At 44.1% G+C, this 27,074-nt stretch overlaps 2 protein-coding genes across 2 annotated transcripts in view; one reads left to right on the top strand and one right to left on the bottom strand.

The window, feature by feature from the left end:
• DMTF1 (cyclin D binding myb like transcription factor 1) overlaps positions 1-18,377 on the top strand; it is a 24,656-nt gene extending 6,279 nt beyond the window's left edge. The window contains exons 6-17 of the mRNA XM_031061317.1: positions 1,014-1,090; positions 2,505-2,662; positions 3,476-3,508; positions 4,684-4,793; positions 5,338-5,566; positions 7,158-7,309; positions 8,751-8,966; positions 11,448-11,533; positions 12,170-12,328; positions 13,028-13,399; positions 16,353-16,500; positions 17,047-18,377. Of these exons, the coding sequence (XP_030917177.1) occupies positions 1,014-1,090; positions 2,505-2,662; positions 3,476-3,508; positions 4,684-4,793; positions 5,338-5,566; positions 7,158-7,309; positions 8,751-8,966; positions 11,448-11,533; positions 12,170-12,328; positions 13,028-13,399; positions 16,353-16,500; positions 17,047-17,156 (1,850 nt within the window). The 3' untranslated portion in view covers positions 17,157-18,377. The remainder of the gene's footprint in view (positions 1-1,013; positions 1,091-2,504; positions 2,663-3,475; positions 3,509-4,683; positions 4,794-5,337; positions 5,567-7,157; positions 7,310-8,750; positions 8,967-11,447; positions 11,534-12,169; positions 12,329-13,027; positions 13,400-16,352; positions 16,501-17,046) is intronic.
• Positions 18,378-18,379: 2 nt separating this feature from the next.
• On the bottom strand, positions 18,380-22,330 carry TMEM243 (transmembrane protein 243). Its single transcript, XM_031061328.1, has 4 exons — positions 22,319-22,330; positions 21,252-21,302; positions 19,932-20,036; positions 18,380-18,887 (listed from the first exon to the last, which is right to left on the bottom strand). Exons 1-4 carry the CDS (start codon positions 22,328-22,330, stop codon positions 18,765-18,767), a joined length of 291 nt encoding a protein of 96 aa, XP_030917188.1. The 3' UTR covers positions 18,380-18,764.
• Positions 22,331-27,074: the final 4,744 nt, after the last annotated feature.

The following is a 27,074-nucleotide window of genomic DNA, read 5'->3' as shown; positions in this document are numbered from 1 at the left end:
AGTTGCAATGGAATTAGTAATAATGCCTGTACTTTTCATTGTAATTGGATTTGAGTAGACAGTCTCTTTGGTGTGTTCTGTCTCTCAGCTCTGGTAATTAGCAGGCTGAGAAGGAAGTACCCTGATTTTTCTGAGCAGGGGTGGGCAGATAGCCAGCACACACCAATATGTAAACTGGGTCACACCAGCAGAAGCTCAATTAAAAGCATTGTATGACCATAAGGGGAAAAAAGGATAATCTAAAGTAGGAATATTTTGATGTTTTATTGATAGACTTCAGGTTTGAAATTTTCTCTCTGAATAAAGTTGGTCAAATTTGCTTTTAAAGCTTAGCTGGCATTGTAGTTACTGAAGGCACAGACAGAGAGGAAACGTCGTTTCTGTTGGCTTGCCACTTTTATTTGGGGAAGTAAAAGACCCACCACAAGGTTTTATGTTGGCTGTGACCCCTGAGTATTACTCCCAATGCAAAAAGAAGGAAAGAGATGAGGACCAGCTTGTCAAAAAGAGGCTTAATGGAGCATTTACCTCTGTGAAAAGCACTCACAGTAGGTGGCACTGCTCTCATGTTCAGCAGTGTTAAGGCATGCAAGAGAACCCCACCTTGTTGCCAATTCCTCAGGTAATCTTCTGAGTTGTATTTTAAGTTCCAGCCCTGGAATCATTTTGAGTGCATGGAAATTTCAGCTGTCAGTTTAAAGGCAGAAATTTTCTAGTTGCAGCTGAAGAGAAAGTCTGAAAATGTGACTTGACAGCTCATAGAGGAGTTCATGTTCTGTTTTTAAAAATGGGATGTTTTTGAAGAGGGGTCTGACTCACATTATTTAAATATTAGTTGAATGTTACTGTCAGTTATGAAATAACATCTGTTTAAAATTAATGCTAGTTATATTTTAGTACCTAAAATTATTCTTTTTCTTGTTAATTGCAGCATGGGTCATGTTTTCATATACTTCTGTTCTTGCTGTTTTTTGGCCTTTACTTCAGTAATTACTTGTCATTTCTATTTTCAGGCCATAAGTGGAAGCAAGGGATGTGGTCAAAGGAAGAAATTGACATTTTGATGAGTAACATTGAGCGTTATTTAAAGGTATGTTTAGAGTATGTTCCCTGCACATTAATGTGGTGATGCAGTTCCTGCTAGAAACCAACTTTCCTTAGTACTTCCCAGAATACACGATAAGTGATTTGGATTGGTTTGTTGTAGGAATGGTCATCATCCGTTTGAAATACATAAGAAAAATTTATTCATAGACAGGATTTAAGTGCTTTAATGTATGTAACATTGCTTTTCATTTTTGTGCTGGATATAGCCTGTTTTGAGCATCCTGACATGACATTTTACATGGTTAAATCTCTTTCTCTGACTATACATTGAGAACTCATAAAAACTTTGTTAAAGATAGTGGAAAAAATTGCATTAGCAGTTTCCTTACTGAGCAATGAATACAACTTCCAGACATCCTTGGTGCCAAGTCTGTGATTGTGTACTATACTAGCAGGATGCCTGTGTCTGCTTTCTTCCCCTTAAATTACTGGGGTCAGAGTTCAGTGTTAATGGGCATGTGGTGAACACACTGAGGGTGATAATTGCCCATAAATCATATTTGTGGTAGGCTTGCAGCTGGGAATATTTGAGCTGAGCCCTTGCAGCTGAGAATATATAACCTGGTTATTACAGTTTCACCATTCTTCACTTGTGGTTTAAAAAAAAGCCCTGAATTTAGTGTTCATTGGTATAAAAATCCACAGTATTAGTTGAAGAGAGTGTGTCTGCCCACACACCTATTAGAGTTTCTGCCACAAAATCATTCATGGGTAATACTGCCTTTTAAATATAGTGAAGCTTTTTTAAAGTAGCTAAAAAACTTTTCTGAGTTACTGATAAATCATTTGATTAATTCTTTTCCCATTTATCTGCTTTCTTGTACTGCTTTGAATAATTGAAATACAGTGATTCTTAGTTTAAGCTGAAGTTAAGCTTTACTGTTATACTCCTTTGCAGTGTTTTTGTATTGGATTTGAGTTTCCATCAGAACAAGAAGAGTAGTTTAATTGAAAGAAATCACTTTTGCATAAGGAATAGCTAAAATTATGTAATAAATCAATATAGGTTTGACAGCCTTTCCTTGTATGGCCCCAGACTAATTTCACCACAGTACATATTCCATCATGTTTTATATGGTGGTTCAATTTTTGATCTTAAAATATACATTGGACAGACTTTTTTTATTGTATGTGGATAGGTGTTAGAATTTCTGTGTCTCCCTGGACTCCAATGTGAAAAAACCAAAACAACAAAACCTAGTGTTCAAGGGCTTGTATTTGAGGGAGCTAATCCATAAATACTCACTTTTACTTTTGGACTGTAGTATTTGTCATACACAGAAAGTTGCATAATGGCTTCAGTTCTTGTGTTCTACTTCTTGATTCCTAGGAGACTTTATCTGTTTTGTTTGTGGTTTTTGTTTGTTTTTCTTTTTTTTTTTAATGCTTTGTTCTAGGCCCGTGGAATAAAAGATGCCACTGAAATTATATTTGAAATGTCAAAAGATGAAAGAAAAGATTTCTACAGGACAATAGCTTGGGGTCTGAATCGGCCTCTCTTTGCTGTCTATAGAAGAGTTCTTCGCATGTATGATGACAGAAACCATGTTGGAAAGTATGAAACCCTCTAATGCTGCATGGTTTTATTGGTATGACTAGGGTCATGTATTTATGCTTGACATGTTCTGTGTGAGACAGAGTATTGCAGCCAAACAGACCTAGATCTTGCTAATATGTCACCTCTGCTCAATTGTGATAGATCATCCTTGGCAATAGTTGTGTTCAATTGATAGTAGTCAATGACAACTTTAAAGAACAGACAAACAAAAAAATCAAAACAAAGGTGAATAACAGATTCTGATATGATGACAGGACTTGGACACAAGGATGGATCTGCTGAGATTAATTTTTTCTAGAGCTGTGACCTGGAAGTAATTGATCTTCACCCCTTATGCCCTTGCTTGCCATTTTTTAAAGCAGTGATCTGGTGCTATCCAGAAAGGATTTTAAATTTTAGTTTTTGAAAGTAGTTGAAAATTAAAAATATCTTCTCAGTGCTGATATACTTTTTTGATGGAAAGTCAGCTTTATGGTGATGGTGAATTGGGACAATAAGGAAGAAGCTGTTTATTTGAAAGACTAATGCAGAAAATTCTAATTCTGTTCATAGGAGTAAGATCACAGAGAATGAGGAATTTTTCTGACAAACGAGAGGAATCCTTTACCAGTTAATCCTAGAAATGCACTAATGTGGAAAATGACATTTGTTCCTCACATTCTTCTGAAGTATTCAGTCAGATTGTATCTTACAGCTGAAATTTCTTAATCTCTTCTTGTAGCTAAATGTGTGCTGTGTGGTTAGTAAAATAATATTTATGCTGTATGCCTTCTGTTTAAAATAATGTCTTTTTATTTACCTGTTGCTTAGGTATACTCCTGAGGAAATTGAAAAGCTTAAAGAGTAAGTTATCTTATGAACAAGATCACTCTTCCTTGTTTATATGTAGTAGCTTGATCCATTTTTAAAGGTTTACTTGTATGAAATCACTGAAGAGTTACAAATAAATTTGACTGCTCCAACACTACCCAAAAGTAGTAGTTAGTATCTAAAGAAAAATGAAATTACATTTGGATTCTTTTAATTTTTTTTCTAATGTGTGTTCAGGACCTAACAAAATGCAACAAAGTTCTAAAGCAGGGCTTCTGTTGTAACTAGGAAAGTTTCAGATTTTTGCAAGCACAGTCAATATTTGTGGTTATGAGAAACAGAAGTTCCTTTTCTTTATGAAATTTGAGCAAAGGTTATTCCTGAAGGAAGTGGCAGGTCAAGAGTAGGATCTCCCCTAGGAAGTATTACAGATACATAAATTATCAGCTCAAAAAGCCTAATTTTGAGTATGAACCTGATAGATCAAGGAGATGGGGCTGCAGACTTTATCCCCTCCTGCACGTTTCCAGGGTTGAGCAGTTGGAAGAAACTGTTGGACTGAAAGGAGGAAGGGAGTATATTGCATTCCATTGATGGATCTGTTTGGATCAGTTGAGCTGGTTTGTGTTATTCACAAGGTGCTTGTGGTTCCAGATGTGTCAGAATTACTCATGGATCAACATTTTAAGCAACCTGCTGTCATGTGAAGGAGGGAGATGATTGCTAAAATGATGAACGTAATCATGCAATGTTTTGCTTAATTTAAATTTTAGGATGCCTGGGTTTTTATTGGGCATTACTGAAATGTCTCAAGTGCTCTCTACACCACCTGAAAATCATTGAGGAACCTGTATAGAATGGAAATCAGCTGTTTATCTAAACATTCATATTGTGTTTAACACACTCATTAAGCCTCACAATCTTCCTGCAAGACAGATACTATGCATTTTATCTGTATAGTATCTATGCGTTTTATATGTATCTTGATTGATACTATGCATTTTATATGTATCTTGTGGCTCAGCTGGTCCAAAAGGCTTCTAGGAAAACATAGGAAAAAGTAGCAGAAAATACTAATAGTAAAGTGATTTCCCCATTCTCTCTTTAAGCCTGTAAACTGCACATTCATCCTGTTTTTATTAGTGAATATTTGCTATTTTGGTAATTTCCTAAGTGGATATACTGCTAATGAGCACATTTCTCTGTAGGCTGAGAGTAAAGCATGGTAATGATTGGGCCACAATAGGAGCTGCCCTGGGGAGAAGTGCTTCATCTGTAAAGGATCGGTGTAGACTGATGAAGGATACCTGCAACACAGGTGAGGTAAATGCTGGTGTCAGAAATGGGTATTCTGGTTAAAATTCTGTCCCTTGTGTTTAAAGATTGTAGACTTACACTGTATGTTTAGTGTCAAGACAGAGGCAGAGGCACTTCAGGAGTAAAGTACTGTTTATTTTGTAATGTATATATTCAAGTATAAAGGAAAATTCAGTCAGACTTCATGTGAATAATGTGCACTGAATTGTTGCATGGTTAATTCACTCCAGCTAATACAGTTTAGATAGCTTGGATCAGTTTGCTCTGGTCACTGTTTGGACAAGCTCTGTGTGGCCTTATTCATGTGTGAGAGGAAGGGAAAAGGGAAATTCGGCAGCAGAACAATGGAATTGTTGATTTGTTAATCAAGAATGGATCTAATATAAATTACTGGTAATTAAGAACAGTTACATCTTCTTCACAAGTTAATATTTGCACGTGGAATAAAGAGTTGGACCTGGCAGTTAAATATCTGCTGGCATGTTACGGATCAGAACAGAGGGTCTGTGCTGCTGGTTAAGGTGGAGGGCTTCTCTCTCTTTCAGGAAAGTGGACAGAGAAAGAAGAGAAAAGACTGGCAGAAGTAGTGCATGAGCTGACAAGCACAGAGCCAGGTGACATTGTCACCCAAGGTGTGTCCTGGGCTGCGGTGGCAGAGCGGGTCGGGACGCGCTCAGAGAAGCAGTGCCGCTCTAAATGGCTCAACTATCTCAACTGGAAACAAAGTGGAGGCACCGAGTGGACCAAGGAGGATGAAATAAATCTGATCTTGAGGTTTGTTATTTTAGTTACTTTTAAAGGTTTGTAACATGTGTTGCTAGCAGGATTCCATTGGGGTCCATTTTGCTGATTTCCTAGACACTAAAAATTCTAGAACCTTCCAAAAATCACTGCTGTGTTTACAGTTCCCAGAGATTTATTATTGAACATATTTTTTGTTTTTTGTTTTTTTAGTGAATGTTAGTGTTCGTGAAAGGTGTCAGATTGAAAACCCTGGAGACTGAAGTCTTCTTTATTCCACAGAAAAGGTACAGCACAGGCAGCAAACCGTGCAAGCTTCCCACACGTTGCCCCACCGATGCGCTTTAACCCTTAACTGGAGGGTAGCTCAGTCTCCCTGCCCGTTCAGTCCTTGGCCTCTCTGCTGAGATGACCAACAAGGGTCAAGTGTGGTGGTGGTTTCTGTGATGTAGACATCTTGTCTGCAAAGAGCTAAACTGAGACTGCAAATTAATTTCATGTAGGCCAATGAACACTGATTGGATATCAGCATCTCTGAGTACATTTGAACTGGCAGTGTGGTAGTGACTTTGGAAATCTTTTGCTCTCTCCAGTCCTCCTCCCATTTTGAATGCCTTTAACTCAAGCTTTTTAGCCAGTGGATTTTTATGGGTTGGGTGGGAATAAAAAGCCAAGACATCCAGGAAATCTTAAGGATTACTTAAAAAGTAGTATTAACAAATTTACTGAAGCTGTTTGACATAAACTCAAAATGAGGAGCCTGATTCCACATTTCAGAATGTGCTGGGTATATTTCTTAGTATTTCTGGTTTGGTCTGTCCAGATATCTTTTACTTATACTACAGGGTTGGTTTTGGTAGTTGTTTTTTTTTCATTTTTACTTCTTTCTTTCTTTAGCTAGCAAGAGTGCTCTTGCCTTATTTGTGAAGAGGACTTTTCTTAACTTCCACAAAAATATTTTCCCCTCACTATTCACCTCTCTTTCATATGCTCTATGTACAGATAAGGGCAATTCAGAGATTTTTAGTGATTTCAAACAGATTCTGGTAGAGAAGACTGTCCCTTATCTGGAGAGCCTGGTGGGATTGATTTATGAGGAAGTGTTTAATGCTGTAGTTAACTTCATCTGCTTTGGCTAAGAAGCATCTGAGAGAAGGCAAAAATCTGTGTTAAGGACGGATGGTTGTTACTTAGAAGAAAACAAGTAAATATCATAACATGAAATTAATTAAGTGAATGTTCAGAGTGAATCTCAGGAAGTATTTCCTGCCTTGGAGATGTGTTTGGGGAATGTTTTTTTCAAAAAGAAAAGATGCAAGTACCACCACTTGGAATGCTTCACTATAATCCGATCTAAGACCTAATGTAGAAGTAAATAAGGAGAATAATCCTGCATGGCAAGGAGATGGACTGGATCATCTAACAGGTCTAGTCCATCTTCTGTTGTTTCTGATTCTGCTTGATCTCTGGCAGCGTGGAGCCTTGGAAGCCTGTGTCGATTCCTGGGGCTGGTCACTAGCATGTCGTTCTGCGCTGTTACGTGTGACACGGCCGGACGCGTGCGGCACCCCTGCCGCCCTGGGGGGCCCTTTCTGACAGCTCCATGTTTTCTGTGTCCTGCCAGGATAGCGGAACTTGAAGTTTCTGATGAAAATGACATCAATTGGGACTTACTGGCTGAGGGATGGAGTAGTGTCCGCTCCCCACAGTGGCTCCGGAGTAAATGGTGGACCATTAAAAGACAGATTGCAAACCACAAAGACGTTTCGTTCCCTGGTAATGTACTGCTTGCACACTTCTCTTCTGAAAGCTCTTTTCACATATGTCAAAGGTATAAGGCTGCATTTTGTTCTCTGCTTACAGCATTGCTGGCCAAAGAGCGCATTGCTCCTTTGCTGGCAGTTACTGGCCCCTTGGATCTGCTGGCTGAATTGCTCCTACAAGCAATCCTTAAATGTTTCAGTCAAACAGGCCAAGCTGACATGTACAGCTACACAGACTTTGTATCCCTTCTCAGTTTGGCTAAAGTGAGAGTATGTATCTAAGCAGCTCAGCTGGCAGATCTCAGATGATGCTGATCTTTGGTATGGAGGGCAGTGACTTCTTCAGGTGGAAGAGGATATGTATCTGCAGCCTAACTATGGCATCAGGTTAGATATGTTGCCTTTATGATGTTAAAATGTAATCTCAGTCAGGTGCTGAGCCTTAGCTGTAGACAGAAAGTAGATCTACTACTGGCTGCAGTGAGGAGGAGGGGAGGAAGAAGGAGTATAAGGCTCCCCCAAATACTTTTCATACCATTTTCCCATTCTGCCTTGGAGAAACTAGTGCCGAAGGGGTGTCTGTGACCTTCAGACCTCCCTTTGTCTTGCTTGGGGAGAGGAAAAAATCAGAGCAATTAGTCATGTCATAATTAATGAAAGATGTAATTTAACGCACGCTTGTGCTGTGGTTGACAGTGTGGTTATGTATTAGTCCTGCCTCAAGGCTGCAGCTGGGAGGTTACCACACATTAATAGGCAGTTGTTGCAGCAAATAATTCATAGATAAATGCAGCACTGAATCAACAGGCTCTGCTCTCTTTCCCCTGACAAAGGGGAGATGTTTAGGCAGTTTGCTGTAATGAATTCTAGAAAAGCTGAGGCCTCAGGTTTTGTGACCTGCTGTTAAATCAGCTGCTCCCAAAGCAATCATAGAGAAGAAGGGTGGGTCGTTCTGTTGGAGCAGTGGGCCTCCTCAAACACAGGTGAAGAATTGTGATATAACCACTGTGGCATTCATTCTCTCTTGCTCCCCATTTTCAGTGACATTTCTGTCAAGGTCTTGAACAAATCTGCTTCCATGTTGTAGAAGATTGGAGGATTTACTTCTGGTAGCAGGATTACACAGCTAGTGATACTTGCACTTGATTGTAGCATGGGGATATATATCATGCATCGTTTTAGAGAGTTCCAAAATTTTATGGCCTGTGTGGTGTTTGTTTCCCCAAAGCATTGTGAAGTGCCTGGGTTCCATGAGGAAATCTAGTTCACTGGTGTAGTTGGCTATAAATGGTCTATGTATGTGCTAAATTTCTAATTTCTGTATCTCTAGAGATTGCTTAAGTTCCAGATTCTGTAGGATTTTGTTTGCTCTTTTCATCTCAGGTAAATCACCACTTGCAGCATTTCAAATGTGCTTGTTCAACCTGCTTTAGCATGAGTGTTTTTTCTCTCAGTGCTGATAAAGGGTCTTAAACAGCTCCACGAGAACCAAAAAAACAATCCAGGGCACCAGCTTGCAGAGAACAAATGTGGCAGTGGCTTAGCAAACAGTAACTCCAGCTCGGGGGTGCAGCACGTGCAGATCCGCGTGGCTCGCTTGGAGGAGAGCACGGGCAGCGCCCCCAGCCCCATGGCAGCTCTGCAGATCCCAGTGCAGATCACCCATGTCTGTAAGTACTGAAACAAACCACTCACACAAAGCCTACATCTTGCTCCTGCTAAAGTGGTGAAGGAGGAGTGAGCATGTCCTAAAGAGTTGTATTCATTCTCCCTTGGTCATGCCATAACTTCAGATGAAACATTTCTGTGTTCTGTTTACATGGTTCTAACTTTGTTAGGCAAATGTAGATATTGCTGTGGATGTAGTTCCAATTGGAGCACCTGGACACAGGTGTTGTAGGTGTCTGTTTGTGTATGTGCACACAGGAGTTTGCCACATAACCTGTTCTTTGAAAAGCCTTCAATGCACAAACCTCTTAATGAAGATAAGAATGTGTATGTTAAGTCCTTAAGTTGTTTCTGGTCACTGTTGTGCAGAGCAGTGAACATCATGTACAAGTTCTTCTTCTGCAAGTTACATAGCCTGCTGTCCCTAAGTTCTGATGCAGGGCACTGAAGAAAAGATATAAATGTGTTTTCCTGGTCCTTTATTATGCAATCATTTCTAGTCACAAACACTCTGGAAAATGTTAGCTGCTAAGTCCCACCAACAGGCAGTGTTCTGCTAAACCACTGTATTTTATTTTTTTAAGTTGATGCTTCCCATGCTCTTAAGGATGAACTTTGCTCATTATCTAACATTGATTACCAGATCTGCTCTGAGTGTAGTTCTTACTGCTTGATTTTGTAACTAATCTTATTAAGTAACTCCAGTCACATGCAGTCTGTCATCTGCACTGTATATTATTTTGCACCGTTTGTGATTTGTAAATTTTATTACGAAAATTTAGTGCTTTGGTCTTGCTGATTACCAAATTAGTTACAGAATATTCTGAATTGGAAAGGATCCATGTGGATCATGGAGTCCCAGCTCTTAAATGAGCGGCCCATACAGGGATTGGACCCATAGCCCTGGCATTATTAGCACCCTGCTCTGAGCTAAGCTGATCAGTCTACAAACTGATTCCTCTGACTGTGCCTCAGTAGGCGTTTGGCAGACAATTTTCTGTTTATAATTTTAAGAGGTCAATCTATCTTAAACTATTTATTAAGTGCTAGATTCATTTTATGCGGTTTGTTTTCTAATTAGAAGGACAGATGACGTCAAGCCAAGAACTTTTTGTCTGTCATAGTATGTCAGTAGTCTCAGACTTTGAGTGAAGCTTGATCAAAGCCGATGGGTTTTGATGAGCAGGCAAGATGGGCTGGGATCCTGGAACCTTTAGTCATCTCTGAATTGAATCCTTGAAAATGGTTGTTTTGTGACTTCACTTGCCCATGTCTGCCTAACAAGCCTTTTCCCCCATTTCAGTCTGTTTTTCTGAAGAATTTCTGGTTGTGTAATCACAGTGAATTTTGTATTGTGTGTTTCACAGTCCCATGGGAGCTGAACCTATTACCCACTTTCAGCTGCTTTTGGTATAAGGCTCAAGGTTTCAAAGGGGCATTTCCTGAGGTTTTGTGAATATACTAGCTAGGTGACTGACAGGCCACACTTTACAGCTCTCTGCTACTGAGTACCAGGAAATCTGCAGCAGCAAACCTTGACCATGCCACTACAACAATAATAGCTTCAAAATTGAGCTTTTATCTTCTTAAGAGACCAAAATTACTGTATTTTGCAGCCATGGAGTCTGAGATGGCAAAGTTTCCAGTGCTTGGGTCACTGTTATCATCTTGTAGATCTTTCCCCCTTTTGGTATTCAGGAAATTACTGGAAAACCCCAGACAGAGTATTAATTTGGTTTCAGCTTCCTGGAACTTGCAAATTTTTTTTAAGAGTAAGTAGAAATTGTAATTATGGTTATAAAGTTTTGAGTACAAGTTGTTTGGACCTGGTGATCTTAAAATACCTACATCAACTGTTTCCAGTGCTTCTCTTCACTACTTTTAGAATTAGTGGAGCTAATTGCATAAATAATTACATAGTTGTAGTAAGAATACTTGCAGCTTTTATACTGCAGTCATAACACACAGGATAGGCAAATATCTGGAAAGCATCTGAACTTTCATCAGGGGTGGACGTACTGTGGAGGGCAGAAAAGATTAAAAAATACAAAAAAAGAAAGAGAGGTCTGTGGCAAACACAACAGTATTAAGCCTGACACTGGTTTAAAACAAGCAGTACATGATCCAAAGGATATTATTACACCAAAGGGTATCCTTGCATTAGAACCTCTTGCAAATCTCATTACAAAAAGTAATTAAATCATGTTAGAAACTTTATTTTCTGCTTTTATCTCTGTGTGCTAAACCCATATTTACTTTCTTTTGCTCTGTTGGATTGTAGAATGCTCTCTTTAAATAGAATTGTATCTTGGGTACCAATTAGAGAACCTTGTCATTAGGACTGCAGCCAGTTTTCTTTTTCCTCTTAGGGGAATTAACAGTACCCTGCCATGTATTAATTATAGTATGTTATGCTCTCAACAGGCCTGAACATTCTGGTTTACATACTTTCCTTTTCTTTTTTTTTTCCCTTCCTTTTGCAGCCTCAACCGATTCCCCTGCTGCTACTGTTGACTCTGAGACAATAACACTGAACAGTGGAACACTACAGACCTTTGAGATTCTTCCAGTAAGTAACTGGTCTTTGTTACTGTGGCTTTTTCTTTTCAACCCAGCTACTTCTTAGACGATAGAAGTGTGCATTTCCCCAAAAAAAAAATAAAACATCAAGGGAAGGTTTTCAAGTAGAAAGAAGAAGAGTTCTAAAACTTATTTCTGAAAGTGTAATCCATTAGCACTGCCGAGTAAACTGTGAATTATAGTTAAATGCTTTAAATTTCCTTCAATGCTACAAAGTTTTCCTTTGTGCTTGAATTTTTTTCATTGTTGAAATCTGACATAGAGGAGCCAGAGAAAGCTCCCAGCAAGTAAAGATTGTCTCAGTTCCATTGTCCTGTAATTTATAGCATAGTTTCTCTTCCATCTCAATGCAAAATAAGCTGAATTTGTTCCTTTTTTACCTGCTGATGTACAGCATATTACAGACCTGCTGGGCTCCTGCCCTTAATACTTGCCTTGGTAGCCCAAGGCTACAGATGAGTTATTTTCTGCTTTTTGAGTGCAGTGCGGCAGTCAGTGCAGAAGGGATTGGATTGATGTGATGATTTTCCAGGGCAATTACAGTTAGGCTGGGTCATGTAAACCAAAATGCTCCAGCACGTCTTGGGCACTGCCTTTGGGTATTAAACCTGTGTTGTCTTTATAGTCTTTCCACCTCCAGCCGACTGGGACGCCAGGTACCTACTTACTGCAGACAAGCTCGAGCCAAGGGCTCCCTTTAACGCTGACAACGAGTCCCACCATGACCCTGACGGCCGCGGCAGCTCCAGCCTCCCCGGAGCAGATCATCGTTCACGCCTTATCTGTGAGAGCTCTGGGCACTGGGGGAAGGGGAACATTGTAATGCAGGGCCCTGCACGTGCCTGTTAAACTTGCAAAGCGGATCCTAAGTCATAACAATGTTACTTTGCTTAAAATCCTGAAGACTGAGAATTTGGGGGTTAGTTAAAAAACAACCTCAGGTTGCTTCAGAACTTAGCTTAGTGAGGAAGTTTTGAACAGAATGTCTCCATTTAGTGGCTTGGTCCCCAGCAAAACCAAGTCTTTTTGTTTTGTGATGTTTTCAGTTACTCTCACAAATAGATACTGGTCCACAACACTTGGATAGTAGTGATAAGGATTTCTTTTTGCTGGAGGGAGGGAAGGGGAAGCAAACTGGAGATTGAATCACAAAATTATGAAAAATTCAGTGGAAAAAACACTGACCTTTTGAATCTACAGTGATCCAGACCTGAATGGTTGCCTCCTTCATATTATCATTTACTTTATTTGTGACTTAAAGAACACATGACGCCACATTCAGTCTACAAAGTTATCCTTTAGGAACAGGAGAAGTCAATATATGACCTGGGCTGACATACTGTATATATGAAACTCTAAACTACGCTTAGCAATTGGAATCTTTTTGCTTATATTTGCTTGAAAGATTTGTAGATAGTAACAGGAAACTCTCTGACCTTGTTTGGGGTTTTGTTTATCTCTTTTTTGCAAATGCTGCTGACAGCCAGAGCATTTGTTAAACACAAGTGACAACGTCACAGTGCAGTGCCACACGCCGAGTGTCATAATCCGCACCGTTGCTGCTGAAGACATCTCCTCCTCTGTCACCCAGACAGAACTGACTGTGGATGCAGACATTCAGTCAGCTGACCTGACAGATCCTCCAGACACCCTAGGAACAAATACTTTCCCACATGATATCCATCAGTCCAAGCTGAGTGACGAAGAGCAGTCAGCCTACAACGAAGATGATGCTTCCAAATTTAGAGAACTGATGGATGGAGTTATGGTAAGAACAGAGGAGGAGATTGCTGATGCTAGCCTGAAACAGAATGAGGATTCTCACTCTGGTTTACCCAGCACTTACGTTACTGAGGTAAGGGAGGGCATAATACTTGATGTTTTCCCCATTTCTGCAATTCTGGCGAATTATTTCATTGAATCTGTGGACTTATGTTAAGCTATTAATCTGAAATATCTCAGTGATTTCATTTATATTGGTAGCTGAAGGGAGAAGGATGAAGAGAGACTATTCGTAAGAGGTATAGTGACAAGACGAGGGGGAATGGCTTCAAACTGAAAGAATGTAGGTTTAGATGAGACATTAGGAGAAAGTTCTTTCCTGTGAGAGTGGTGAGGCACTGGAACAGGTTGCCCAGAGAAGCATTGGGCTGCCTCATCTCTGGAAGTGTTCAAGGCTAGACTGGATTGGGCCTCGAGTGATCTTCAGGGTCCCTTCCCATCCAAACAATTCTGTGATTCTGTATCACAGTTCTACAAGTATTTGCTGAGATCCTCTATCCTTGAGCTTCGTTAGTGTGTTACGAGTATGAAAGTATTAAATGAAAGCATTTCATTTGGTACCAGGGCTTATATTTGACTTCATCTGGAGCACTGAGCACCTCAGTAGCTGTGGAGTTGCCTCACTGCTTAGGGTTCTTCTGCGTGGTGACAGTGGAAAGCTGCAGCATTGGTGGCACTCAACAGGTGATTCCTGCTTGGTGCTGTTGCTTTGAACTGGGCTGTTAATTGTCCAGCACACCTGCATCAACAGATAGATTGATCAAGGGAGGAGAGCTAGAGTATTCGGGTTTTGCTTTATGAGTCTAATAACATAATTCAAGATGCACCTCAGTTTTCAGTTTTGAGGACTTCTGTTAAACATACTGCTCCACTCAAGTATCTGTTAAATGGGAATTTGAAACATTAAGCTACTTCTCTCTCTGGCCTCAGATTTATTCATCTCCAACACCTGAGATGCAGAAATGAGTTTATCCAAATGATTGCAGCTATTTGGATCGTTTCTTTCAGTTGCTGGAATTATGAAAATGACTAAGTTACAGAAAACAGAGGTGCTAAAAAGAATAAACACTCCTTAGTCAGTACAAAATTCCTCTTCCTTTAGGGGTTTCATTAGGTTGGAATTTGGGAAAAGATGAATTAGAATGAAACACCCCTTGCTGTTTTTAGAACACTGTTCTCTACAGTAGATGCATTTCTGCTTTGTCAGCCTTGAAAATGCATCATTAATATGCTTTGGCCTTGTCTTTGAAGAAGCTTCTAATAGACAGTGCATATTTGTTATGCTCTTACAAAAGGGAGAATCTTTGTACATCTCAAGTTTGCTACTACAGAAGCATCTGAATCCTGAATAAATCAGAAGATGGGGATTATTCTTCCATTTTCCTCTTTCTGTGTCATGGTTGACATAATTGTGATAAGATTTTTAACCTTGAGGCAGGCCATCAGCTTTCTATTCTCATTTTAAAACTTCAGCTTCTCAAGGTAGAATTAATAAGCTTTTGATATTAACCTAGTTCCTAGTTTAGCTTTGTACAAATTGCTCATGGCTAGCAGAATGTAAAACTAAACTTTTTTTTTTCCATACAGAAAAACAAACTGAATTTGTAATTCTAATTTGCATTACTCTTCAAGTCAGATTCAAGTTTGACATGTGTACTTAAATTCCAGGAAATAGTGAACTGTCTGTGAGTAATTCTCAGTGAAAAGTTACTCCAGAAAAACATGCCTACATTTTGTTTTCTTTAAGTCAGTGTTATTTTTATGAGCTTGCCAGGGTTGTATTGTCACTGTGGGTGGGTTGTGGGAGGCAGGCAGTCATGCTGCAGGGTTTTATTATTTCTGCCTGGGAAAGGTGCCCATTTGCCACAATGGCTTCTTTAGTTTTTCACGCCTCCTCTTCCCAGTTTCAGACCTTGCAGCCCAGTGCTGCTGGTGGGCAGAGCTGTGTGCTCTGCTGAGAGCTGCTCCTGCAGGTCAGGCACACCGTGCCCTTGTGGATGGGACCTTGTGCAGTTCACAGGTTGTCAGCTCCTCTCCAGCAGCATCAAGGAAGGGGTTTTCAGACAGCTGCCTTTGCTAAAACACTGTGCAGTTACGTAGGGAAACAAGTTTTCCTACAAAAAACAAGGTGGAGAAACATCAGGATTTTCTTAAATACAGAGGGCTGTAACCTCTGAAAACAGTGATAAATCCAGGTACCTTCCATTGTGGCAGCAGTAGTCAATAGCCTTCTACATCAGGGATCCAGAAGTTTGAACAAACCTTATGCATGTTACACACAAAAACTGGAATCCAGATATCTCTGCTGGTTCTGGCAGTAATGTGTGGGATGACTTTTCACTGCACTTGTGGAACCAGGAGTGTGCCGTGACACTGAGTCAGCCAGATGTGTTGCTGCCATTCCAGTACCACAGGAGCCAGGGAAGAGGCAGGAGCAGCAGCAGTGGCAGGACTGGAAGAGAAGGAGGGTATTGACAATTGTACCTGGAAGGAATCAGTGTCTTGCCAGTCTTGTGGTAGGTTCAGCAAAAAAAGTCTGGAGCCAAATTCCAGCCAGTGACAGACCAAGCAAGGCACAGCAAGTAAAGGGGTTTTGAGCTCTGTGTTCAGTGTCAGTTCAAACTTGACAACAAGAGTTGTGAAACTTAAGGTAAAGCTGTTGGGTTTGTGGAGCAGGTAAGTGCTATAACGGTAATGCTTCAGTCTCAGAACATCTAGACAGAAAGTAGTAGAAAAGCCTGATTATTCCTCTTCACAGACTTAATATTTGGCTTGCAAGGGAACACCACCTTGCAGTGTCTCCCTTCCTCTCCACATTGCTTAACAGGGTAAAATTCTTCTCATCTTGTTTTTGGGTGCCTGCACTAAGATAACATGCCCTGTAAATGCTGAAATAAACTATCTCAGGTGGTGACATTTCAATTTAATGAGATAAAATTCATTCAGAGTGGAGTATGGTTGAGCAATGCAGGTTTTTGTTTATGCTACCATGAATAGACTCTCATGGCCTGTTCTGTGTTGTGCAGGACCTGGGTTCCCCAACAATAGAAGAACAAGTTGATCAGCCTACAATAGATGATGAGACTGTGCTTATTGTTCCTTCTTCCCATGGTTTTATCCAGGCAACAGATGATATGGATAATGAATCAGTCTTGCCCTTGACAACTCTCACAGGTATGACAGTCCCTGTCACTAAAGCAGTGTACAGAGCTTCTGAGTCTGTGCAGACAACACTTCATACATCCTTGCTTTCTCTTAAAAATTTTACATATCAGTGCTATCAAACTGCAAGTAAGCTAACAAATACTCCTCCCCAGAGGAAGGATCTATCTCCCTGTAGAGCCATCAGAGGGTCAGCACTGATAGTGCAATACCTGCTGGATGCAAATGTGAGTCACACCATTGCATCCATATCCATCCATATTGGCCATCACTTACCTTCTCCAAAGATACTCAAACCCCACCTGGATGTGGTCCTGTGGAATGTGCTCTAGCTGAACCAGCTTTAGCAGGGGGTTGGACTAGAGAATCTCCAGAGGTCCCTTCCAACCCCAGCTATTCTGTGATCTTGTGAAATTAGAAATTGCAAACTGCCCAGTTTGAGCAACACTGCCTGTAATTGGTTAGAATTCCAGGCTACATTTCCTGTCTCTTAAGTTTGTGTTTTAAATCTTGTTATAATGGCACAGCAATAGTTCTAATGCTTTTTGTCTCTTGCAGATCCTATCCTACAGCACCATGGAGATGGGTCACACATTATTGGCTCATCGTTGGGCAGTCCTGACTCAGAAGATTCAAAGGATGTTGAGGATTTAGTGAGCTGTCCCTGAGAAGCAGCAGTGGTGTCCATTTCCTATTGACCGTGTTTGCATTGTGAAGTTAGTTACAACCTGTGCCACGTCTCCAAAGAAAGCAGTCACAGTCTGTTTGAACAGAAGCTTCCAGTGTGAAATGACTGCAGTGCACTTTCTCTGCTCAGGCTGTTTCCCTCATCCAGGAGGGAGAACTGAGGTGCCACGTCTCACTGGGGTGTTCCAGTGTGCTGAAGAGCCTCTGTTGCAGTGCTCACAGTGCTCAGCTCCATGCAGTCAGTTCTGATCTGACTTGTTACTGATGTGCTGAACTGCACACGTGGAAAACTGGACAGAAGTCAAGGATTGTGGACTGTAGCCTCTTAGTGCCGCAGCAAGTAGTAGTTTGCACAGGTTTCATGAAGAATGGGTGAGGATTTTTGCACTTACTGACTCTTGTAACACGTGGAGTAAGAGACTGTTACATTTCAGGAAGGAGTAAGTTCCATCAGAGACTTCAGGGAGCATGGGCAGCATCGTGAAGCAGGGGTGTGTGTTCCCATCTCACCTGACTTGTTCATGTGTCTGTGGCATAGGAAGAAGGCAGAAGCTTATGGGACTTGCCTGGTCTGCTTGTTCCTGAGGAGTCCATTGCTGGCAATGGACAGTGCTCAGAAAGATCACTTGTGGAAAATCTTGGGTTTTTTTTTTTTCTTTCATCACTACAGCAAGCTAAATAAAAAGGGAAGGGCTATGAGAAAGGGAAGCTACTGGGACCCACCGGCCACCCCAACAAGCTTGGAATTTCTTGGAGATTGTTGTGAGTAGGTTGGAACATTTGTCTCTGTTGCTGTTACCTGACACTACCAGCCACCTCTCCAGATGGGATTTCTGCAGCAAGTTAGTAAATGGGGAGTGGTGTGGAGGTGGCAAAGTCTTGGAGGAATAGCTCTGTGAGAGTCTGGACATAGGGCCTTGAGGCAAAGAAGGCCAATTAATTCCTACATTGTTTGAAACAGACACTAGGCTGAACAGCAGCCTTTTAGCTAGGAATCAAGAGAAAAAGCTATAGAAACTAAAGACTTGTATAAATTATTTTATTTATTTCTGTAATTAGCTCTTCATAATCAAGAGTTGGTCTTTTTCAGTCTGTGGTTTTGTTAATGTGAAAAATAAGTTGTAGTTTTAAATGGTTGCCTAGGGAACAGAAATAATTGTATATTCAGTTTCAACAAAATAAAGAGTATTTGTCTTACTTGACTGTAAGATGCCATTTATTTATACTGCCACAGATTTTTTCAGTGCTGCAGTTTATTTGTACAGTAATAAAAAAAAAGTGCAGTTTTTTTTCCAAAATGAAAAAGCTTGTGCCATTCTGAAACATCAGTACAACTGGAATGTTCGTTAAGCGCAACAGTAGCTCTTCAAAAAAAAGCAGACTGTCACGTCTTATGGCAATAATTCTCCCCAACAAGAGGGACATTACATATACATTTACATGAAAATCATGTACTGATTTGTCCTTGCACAACCCACTTCTTTCCTCTCAGGCTGATGGTTCTCACTTGAATGTCTCGAGTGGAGCTGAGAGCTGAGCTGGAAGCAGTCTGACACAGCAGCATCATTGCTGGGTATTCCCAATGTCCTTCATTTACCCACTTCATGGAAGTACAGGTTGGCACATATACATAACATGACAATAGAAAACAATATGTAGTAAATTAGATTTCTAAATTTGGGTTCCAGGTCTCCTTGTCGATACCAGTAGATCTAGAAGAGAAAACAAGTTTTTGTTATTTCAAAAAGCCAGGTATTCTAAGGGAACTATTTTTGGTAACTGAATTGACAACTTGCAGGTTTTGGTGATTTAGTTTTGGGGGTTTTTTCCTTCCTGTAAAACAATCCAACTTCCTCTGGCCAGAGGGACTGAGTGTGTCTGTGTCTGTATGTGAAACAGGCCCTGAGGACATGTGCTGTCTGGTCAGCTTTGCTGAGAGGGAGGGAGAGTGGGTGGCTTTACTCTCAAAGCTGCCTCCACCCTGGTGGATGAGGACAAACAGCAGCTTTGCACTAACACAGTCTATTCTGGGCAGAGTTGTGGCCACCAGCTGTAGGATCAAAACCTGGGACTGGCCAGGCAATGCAGAGCAACTTGCCAGTGTACCCAGCAGTGAGGGGTTCAGGGCTGCTGCAGGTCACAGCTGCAGGAAGGAGAATGCTCCAAGTATGAAAAGCTACAGCAGGAGAAGGAGCCACCAATGTCCCTGCTCATGGAAGTGGGGTTGGACTACATGGTCTTTGACAGCCCCTTCCAACCCAAACCATTCTGTGATTCTGTGAACTCAGACCTGCCAGTGCTTGGAACCAGCTCCCTTGGAGTTCTGCAGTTGTTGAGTAGAGGAACATCTTCCACTTGCTGTAGCTTCCTACCCCTGTAACCCATCCCCTGTGTTTGAAAGGGCACTGACTAATGCAAGTGCATGGCTGATCCCACTTCAGGTGTCTTCTGCAGCACAATCCATCTCTGCATTCCCATTTCAGTGCTCTGCTCCCTGGTTTCCTACTCTGTGACTCCACTGGCAGTGCCACAGAGGTGACAAGTCTTGCACCACAGCTGGGCTGCAGGAGCTGGCTCAGTTCACACACTTACTCTGCACTAAATACAAAATTCACTGCCACTGCCTCATTGTCAGCTCGTGTTATGGAGGCAGGAAAGCTTTTCTAGGAGAGTGTAAAAAAGAAGGCAGCACCACGTAAAGCAGATTTTATTCAGAGCCATTGACTGAAAAGCACGGCAAACATGACGGTACTTACAAGAATGCCAGCAGAAATGCAACACAAGGAGATGCAGAAAGCAAAAAATACATTCACAGGTTTTGGAGGTAGTTGTGGGAAGACAAAAGCACTGATTAGAGTGACCTGTATGGAGGAAAACAAAGATGAGGATTTCACTCTGGCCAGAGCTGCAGTGAGAAGAAGCTCAGCCCAAGGGCTGGAGCAGAGCAGCGCTCACATCCTGACCTGCACAACCCTCCCTGGTCTCTGCCTCCCACCCCTGAGGAGCTGAAGGAAAATGTGCAAGTCTGGAGGAAAACTGCTTTGATACAGCTGCACACTGAGAGGAGTGGGAAAAAAACTTTGTCAGAAGCTTTGCCACGCTGGCTCCTTGCCAGAAACCATCCTCCAAGTGGCCCTGAAGCCATCAGGCCCAGGGGTGCACACTGCCCATGTAGGAGAATCCCTGAGATTTTGTTTGAGGATGAGGGAAGAGATGAGGATCTGACTCTATGTTTCAGAAGGTTTGATTTATTATTTTATGATATATATTATATTAAAATTATACTAAAAGAAGAAAGGATTTCATCAGAAGGCTAGCTAAGAATAGAAAATGAATGATAACAAAGGCTTGTGGCTCGGACTCTCTGTGCTGACTGTGATTGGCCATTAATTAGAAACAACCACATGAGACCAATCACAGATCCACCTGTTGCATTCCACAGCAGCAGATAATCATTGTTTACATTTTGTTCTTGAGGCCTCTCAGCTTCTCAGGAGGAAAAATCCTAAGGAAAGGATTTTTCATAAAAGATGTCTGTGACACATCCCTTCAGCCAAGTGTTCCACCAGCTGGCACCCCACCTGCCCCCAGAGCCTCTCTGCACCCCAGCTCTCCAACAATCCCCCCATGGACCACACTCATGGTCTCCAGTCGTGACTGTGTTGGGTTTGTCTTTAAAGCTTGGGGAAAGCACAGCTCAACACAAAGGGACAAACTTTGGGAAGAGTTATATAAGCCATAAATAGAGGACAATAAATCATAAATAGAAGGAAATAGAAGCAAACATGCTCTCCTGGCACAAAAGTGCTTTGTTGTCTCACCCAGCCTCACGTTCAGCCAGGATGGACAATCTGCCAGAGAACTTTGGGGTTTTATTGCAGCTCTTAAAGAAATGTATTCCCCTTCTCCTGCTGTCAAAGAGTTCCAAAAGACAGATATGTCCCAAAATGACTGCCTGCCCTAAATCAGAACCTCTTTGGTCATTGGAAGCTTCACCAGCCATTTTTGGGGAGGAATTCTGGTTTTTCTCCCTGTCACTTAAAGATGCAACATGGGGTGGGATGGGAGGTACTTACTACAAGCAGCAAGGTTGTTAAGCCACCAACAACGAGATTGATGATTCTGTCCTGAAGAAAAGAGAAGAGTGTTATTTGTACCTAAAAAACCAACAAAAAAAAAACCCCAAACCATATAAAACAGAGCATTACCCAACAGCATGAGAGCATCAGCCAGGACCCACATTATTGCCAGCACACCCAAGGCTCCCTGCTCAGCCCTGCCACACAGGAGGGTTTCCCCTCCCTCCATGGACCCCAGCGAGGTTGTACTGGTCAACGCCTCATGCACCAGGTTTGCTCATTTGCAAATGGCTTCTCTGCTACATCTAAATCTATTACAGTTGTGCAAATTGTATTTAAATCTTATTTTGAAAGTGGGAGTGCACAGATGGAGGTTGCCAGAAAAAGCTTTTTTTAGCCTCACTGCCTGAGAATTAATAGACTGATAGAGTCTTAGGTGGGAATTTGTGGGCTGCTGGCAAGAAGGTGAAACGTTGCCCACACCCCAAATGCTCCACCCTAACACAGTGGCTCTGCTTGGACAGACAGATATCCCCCCTCACTTCTTTCTGCTGCTCCTGATCAGTATAAAACAACTGGGAGGACACAACTTTTTGCCCCTGGGAAGAAAAATCCCTCAGTGACAGCATCAGTCCCATGCCAGTGGCATCAGTGTCACTGGCTGTGACGCTGGGCTGTGTGACACAGGCTCAAAGGAACACCCACAGCAAGATCCTGTACTGATGAACCTTCTGGAGTAAAAAACAAAGGAAAAGGAGACTATTCCAATCCCTGCCAGCACACTGCCTCCTCCCTGGAGCTGCTCTGAGTATAAACATGTATCACCACTGTCAGACTGGGCTGCACACAGCCAGGTGTGACACCCCAGATGGCTGACAACTCAAATCAAAGGCTAAAACAGCTACAGCAGAAAAAATGTGCAGAGAGAAAACACCCCAGACTTCTATTAAGTGTACTGAGAGTCATTAAGTAGGTATGGTGGAAGTGAGAAGAGTTTGAGCAGTGAAAGCATTTTGCACAAGACATCCCAGGCAGCAGGCAGAGCAGCATGGGCTTCCCTCCACCTGATCTTGCATGGTTCTTGCCTCCTAAAATTTGGATTTGTGAAGGGTAAAGTCCCAGGCCATCAAGAAGTAACACATGACAGCAGCAGGGCACCAGAAGAAAGCAAAGAGGAGGCAGGGAGCAGCAAATCATGTTTTTGTGGGACGCCACCAGCCCTACCTGAGGCTGTGGAGCTCACATTGAGGTGGTTTAGGAACAGGGGGATGCTGTGCCCTCGTTGTGCTCATCCCCAGGGGACAGGGGCACAGCAAGCAGACTCCAAACCCTCTCCTATCAGTCCCCAACTCCTCTTTGTAAAACAAAACCACTGATGCTCCTGCAGCCCAGAGGCCCCAGGCTGTGGGGGAGCAGCAGTGGCTGCAGCAGTGAGAAGTGACCCCTCCATCCATAGGAAATTGTCACCAAGATCCCCTGTGCAAGGTCCTCACCAGCCAGGCACAAACCCCTTCTCCTCACTGGCATTTCCACACACGGAGCTGGTGATGTGGCAGCAGCCTCAGAGCCAGCTATGGGATACCCACCACTGACCCCAAAAAGGAACCAGGAGAAGTAACCCCAGGCAAACAAGAGAAGCAACTTGAAAAGTGCAACCATGAAATGCTCCATGAGAGCACAGCTCGGCTGGACTCCTCCTCCTCACCTAAAATAAATCAAAGAGCTCAAAGCTGACTTTAATTTAGGCAGGAAATGGAAGGGTCCTTACCCCAAAAGCCATTCCAGCACCAGGAGAGGATGGCAGTTTTGCCCTGCAGATCTGGCTGAGCCCAGCAAGGCAATGTTACAGAGGGGGAACCAGAGTTGGCATTCAGGCTCAGCTCCTCCATTCAGGGTGGCAAGAGGTGAGCAACTGGATCCCTTGTGCCAGAGGAGATGAGCTTCCAATAGCACAGACAGCAGGGAATGCCAGGGAGCAGAACTGGCAGTGGGTCACCAACCTGGTGAGCACAGGGTCACAGCCAGCTCTGCAGAGAGCTCAGAGGGATGGACACACAGTCAGACACCATCCAGAAACTCAGCCATGACTGCTCATCATTAACTGAGACCCATTGTGCCAGGACAGGCTGGAGTGGCAGGAGAAAACAAGGGGGTCAGGTTTGACAGCGATCATGGAGCATTTCTCTCTTGAATGTTTCACTGTGGGAGAGAGCATCCCCCAGCACAGGGACCTCTCATCTCACCCTGCTGACTGAGGGACTTCTCCGGGCCAGCAGGATCAGGGACAGATGCCAGCAGTGCATCCAGTCCCTGCAGCCAAGGCAGCCCCTTCCCTGTGTTTAAACCTGCGGGCACTCAAATTTTCAAAACACACTGCTGGCACAAGAAGGTATTTCAGGATGCAGGGATTAGAGACACTGATCCTGAAATCCTGGGCTTGGCGAAGCAGTGAGAGGCTGCATTCCCCAGTGCCCACTGACACTTCAGCCCCAGGCAGCTTAGCACAGCAAAAAGGTTAAAAATACTCAAGCAGAGGCCAAGACGGCTAAAGGGATTGGGGATGACGGAGCCTTTCACCTCCACGCTGTGTCTGAGTGCACAGCCTGGCCAGGCAGACACTGCTGGGCATGCAGGAACTGGCTGTGGTGAGCCCTGTGTCCTACAAGGCACCCAGCTGGCACAGCAGGCTCCCACCACCAGCACAGCTGATTCAGGGAGGATTTTTCTCCAGCATCACTATGTACTGCAATAGCTGCTGGAGAAAAAGACAAAGAACTCCAGCAGGGACACCAAAGCAGAGAGCCTGAGGTGACCTGGACCAGCCCAGGGCACTGGCACACACACCCCAACCTCTGGTACAGCCCAGCAGTGCCCCCGTGGGGGCCCCATTCAGCCAGCAGCTCCCGAGCTGTTGGCCAGGCAGGAGATGCATTCCATGTTTCACTGTTGCACAAGATGCATTTGGAAACAGGAGGGTTCCTGCCCTGTCCTTTACTCTGGGGAGGGGATTGCAGGGGCTGGAGGCCCCAGACCTCTCTCAGGGAGCCTCTGCAGTGCAGAGGTCTCCTCTCCCTCCATCTGCCTCGGGAAAGGGACATAAGGTCAGGAAGCGCCAAATCCTTGCAAAGCAGGAGGGCACAATCCAGGATTCTTTAGGATCTGGGTCAAGGTTACTTGGAGCAGCAGGGAAACTGAGGCTAGGCTGAGACTGTATCTGCATTCCCTCCACAGGCTGTGACAGAGGGGCAGCTTTGCTCTTTGCCCCATTCCAGCTCAGCACCTTCCATCCCTGGATCCTCCAGGTTAGCAGCATGTGGGCTGAGCCCCAGGGATCCTGGCAGAGGCTTGGCCAGGAGAAGGGAATGGGCAGGGCCCCTGGAGCGTGGGTACCTGCTGCCATCTCTGCAGGAGTGACAGAAAGGCCATTTTTGTGCCTTACATCAGCAAGTCCAGATGGTCAGCAGCCACTGCAGCCGTAGGGGATGCCTGAGTGCAGTGCCAGGCCCAGCCTGGTGGAACTGCAGGCAAACCAGGCTGTGCTCAGGGCCATGCTGGACCCCCACCCTCTGCAAGACATGGGGACTTCCTGGTGTGTCCTCAAAAGCTCATCATTGCCATCCTGAGCTGCTCAGTCTCTCCATTGCCTTCTGCTTCCAACCCAAAGCAATCAACTCCCACCACTCAAACACTCCCACCATGGAGGAGCCCAACTTTGAACTTCTCTCCTGAGAGAAATGCTGCACCTGTGGCACTCTGTGCCCTCCTTGCCACCGTGCAGCTGTGCCTTTGCCTCGTCTCACACCACTCACTGCATCCCTGGAATCACAGCTGCATCCACAGCGCCTGGCTCTCAATGGTGCCGTGTTCCTGCACTCCCTCTGCCCAGCAGCCACTTCTTGGGCACCACCTTGCCCCAGTCCCTGCTCAGCATCACACAGGAGAGCCAGCTTGGCAGCTGGACCACAGCAGGGCAGGGGGTGGATGCTGCTGCCCAGCTCTGCCATCCCCACAGAGTGGCTTTGCCCGCAAAGTCACCAGCTTGGGGACCAGGAGAGTGCAGGAAGGCAGGAAGAGGGAATCCCCATCTCTACATCCATTTCTAATTGCTGACAAATTTCGGGCTCAGGGCTTCCTGGGATACAAGCACTGCCCCTGCCCCTCCTTGTGGCCCAGCCTGAGCAGAGGATCCTGGTTTGCCAGTGTCAGCCATCATTTGCAGAGACCCAAAAGCAGAGCTGGGGCGTGGGCAGACACACTCCTCCCGGCAGACCTGCTCCCATCTAAAGGCAAAGTTTGGCTTTTCCACTTCGGACACAGAACATTCCAGCTCGGGACCTCACCAGCGTCCGTTCCCAAGCAACCCCAGCGAACCAGAGGAAACGACCCCGGGCCAGCACATGATCCCCTGTCTGTGGGACACGGGTACAGCAGCGAGAGGCCATCTGAGAGGTCCCAAAAAAGCCACAGGAGACAGGCAGGGGGTGAAGTGCAGGACGCTGGATCCCCACCAGAGCCCAGAACTGAAATTAGCATTCCACCTTTATTATTTACCACTCCCCCTTGCGAGCAGAGGCGTAGCTGGAAAAGACAGGGATCAGGGATAGAAGGCTTAACCTGGGCTGGAAAGTTTGGGAGTTCCGTGCCAGGACTGCCTCCCTGCTCTGATGGAACATCCCAGTCCCCAGAAGTGCCCATCGCTGGGAGCTTCCCAAAATCCCTGACCCAGGTGCTCCAACACCTCCCGTGCCCCATCAGGGCAGCACTGCTAGTGGGATACCTGTCCCCCCTCAGTTCATCTCCTCGGGGTCCTGCCTGTCCTCCTATGCCCCATCATTCCATTTTCCCCGAAAATCCGGTGGGTATCCCTTTGTTCTCATTAAACATTACAATTGTAGCGGCAGTTCCAAGTTCTTGCAGGGAGGGCGGTGATGGACGTGATACACTTCTGAATAATCTCAGGCAGTTTCAGCCTGCAGCCCCCAAACTCACACGAGTGTGTAACCCCTCCTAACAGGGGACAGCCCCAAGTCACCGACAGATGATGTGACACTCCAGGGACCGTGGTTCCCGAGGGATCCCGATGCCGGGCGGCCCCAGGAGCCCCCTCCCTCCCCGGCAGAGCCCCGCAGCAGCGCCGGGAGCCGAGGCGGCCCGGGCTCGGCAGGGCACACCCGGATGGGACACGGCGGCTCTGTCACCCCCTGCCCGTGCCCAAAGCCCGTCCCAGCCCCACTCCCAGGGTGCCCCCGACCCTGAGTCCCAAGTTCCCGGTAGAGTTTTGGGGGGATGTTGCTTTAGGGAGGATTATTTGAAAGTTGATTTCCTTGCGGGGAAGGGGAGGGAAATGTTTCGTGAGTTATTTGGGGAGGGGGTCGTGCTGGAAGGGTTTAGTTCTGGGGATATCGTTTGGGTTTTTTAAAAAAATTGGCGCGGTGTTCGTTTGGGGCTGATGGATTATTTTTGGTTTGGGGCACTAATTGGGAGATGGTTGTTTTTGTTTTATTTCGGGTTTTTTTTTATAATTACGCCAAATTAAAGCTTTTCCTTCTTTTGGAATTTGAAGGGCTCCTTTAATTTAATTTTTTTCATTGGCGCGCAGCCTTTCTGATTTCTGATGCTGTTTTGGAGGGGGACTGAGGATTCTTTCTTATTCCATAGGGATTTTTAAATTTGTTTGCAGGATTCGGGCAGGTTCCTCGCTCGGGCGGGCCGCTCCGTGCCGAGCCCGGGGGCAGGGTGGGTGCCGAGCTGCCGCTCTCCGGGGCGGCCGGGAGGAGGTTCCCCATAACCGGGGGGCATTTACGCCGGCAGGGGGAGGGG

Source organism: Geospiza fortis, unplaced genomic scaffold, assembly GCF_000277835.1.
Source record: "Geospiza fortis unplaced genomic scaffold, GeoFor_1.0 scaffold428, whole genome shotgun sequence".
In the NCBI taxonomy this organism is placed as follows: domain Eukaryota; kingdom Metazoa; phylum Chordata; class Aves; order Passeriformes; family Thraupidae; genus Geospiza; species Geospiza fortis.
Note: the sequence above shows the minus strand (reverse complement) of the source record. Positions and strands in the feature narration are given on the sequence as shown.

What these genes read in the sequence shown, in the direction of transcription:
- TMEM243 (XM_031061328.1), bottom strand. An exon ending in TAACAACCTTGCTGCTTGTA is followed by an intron (nt 20,037 to 21,251) that starts GTAAGTACCTCC and finishes TCCTCCATACAG; the next exon opens with GTCACTCTAATCAGTGCTTT. An exon ending in GCATTTCTGCTGGCATTCTT is followed by an intron (nt 18,888 to 19,931) that starts GTAAGTACCGTC and finishes TTTCTCTTCTAG; the next exon opens with ATCTACTGGTATCGACAAGG.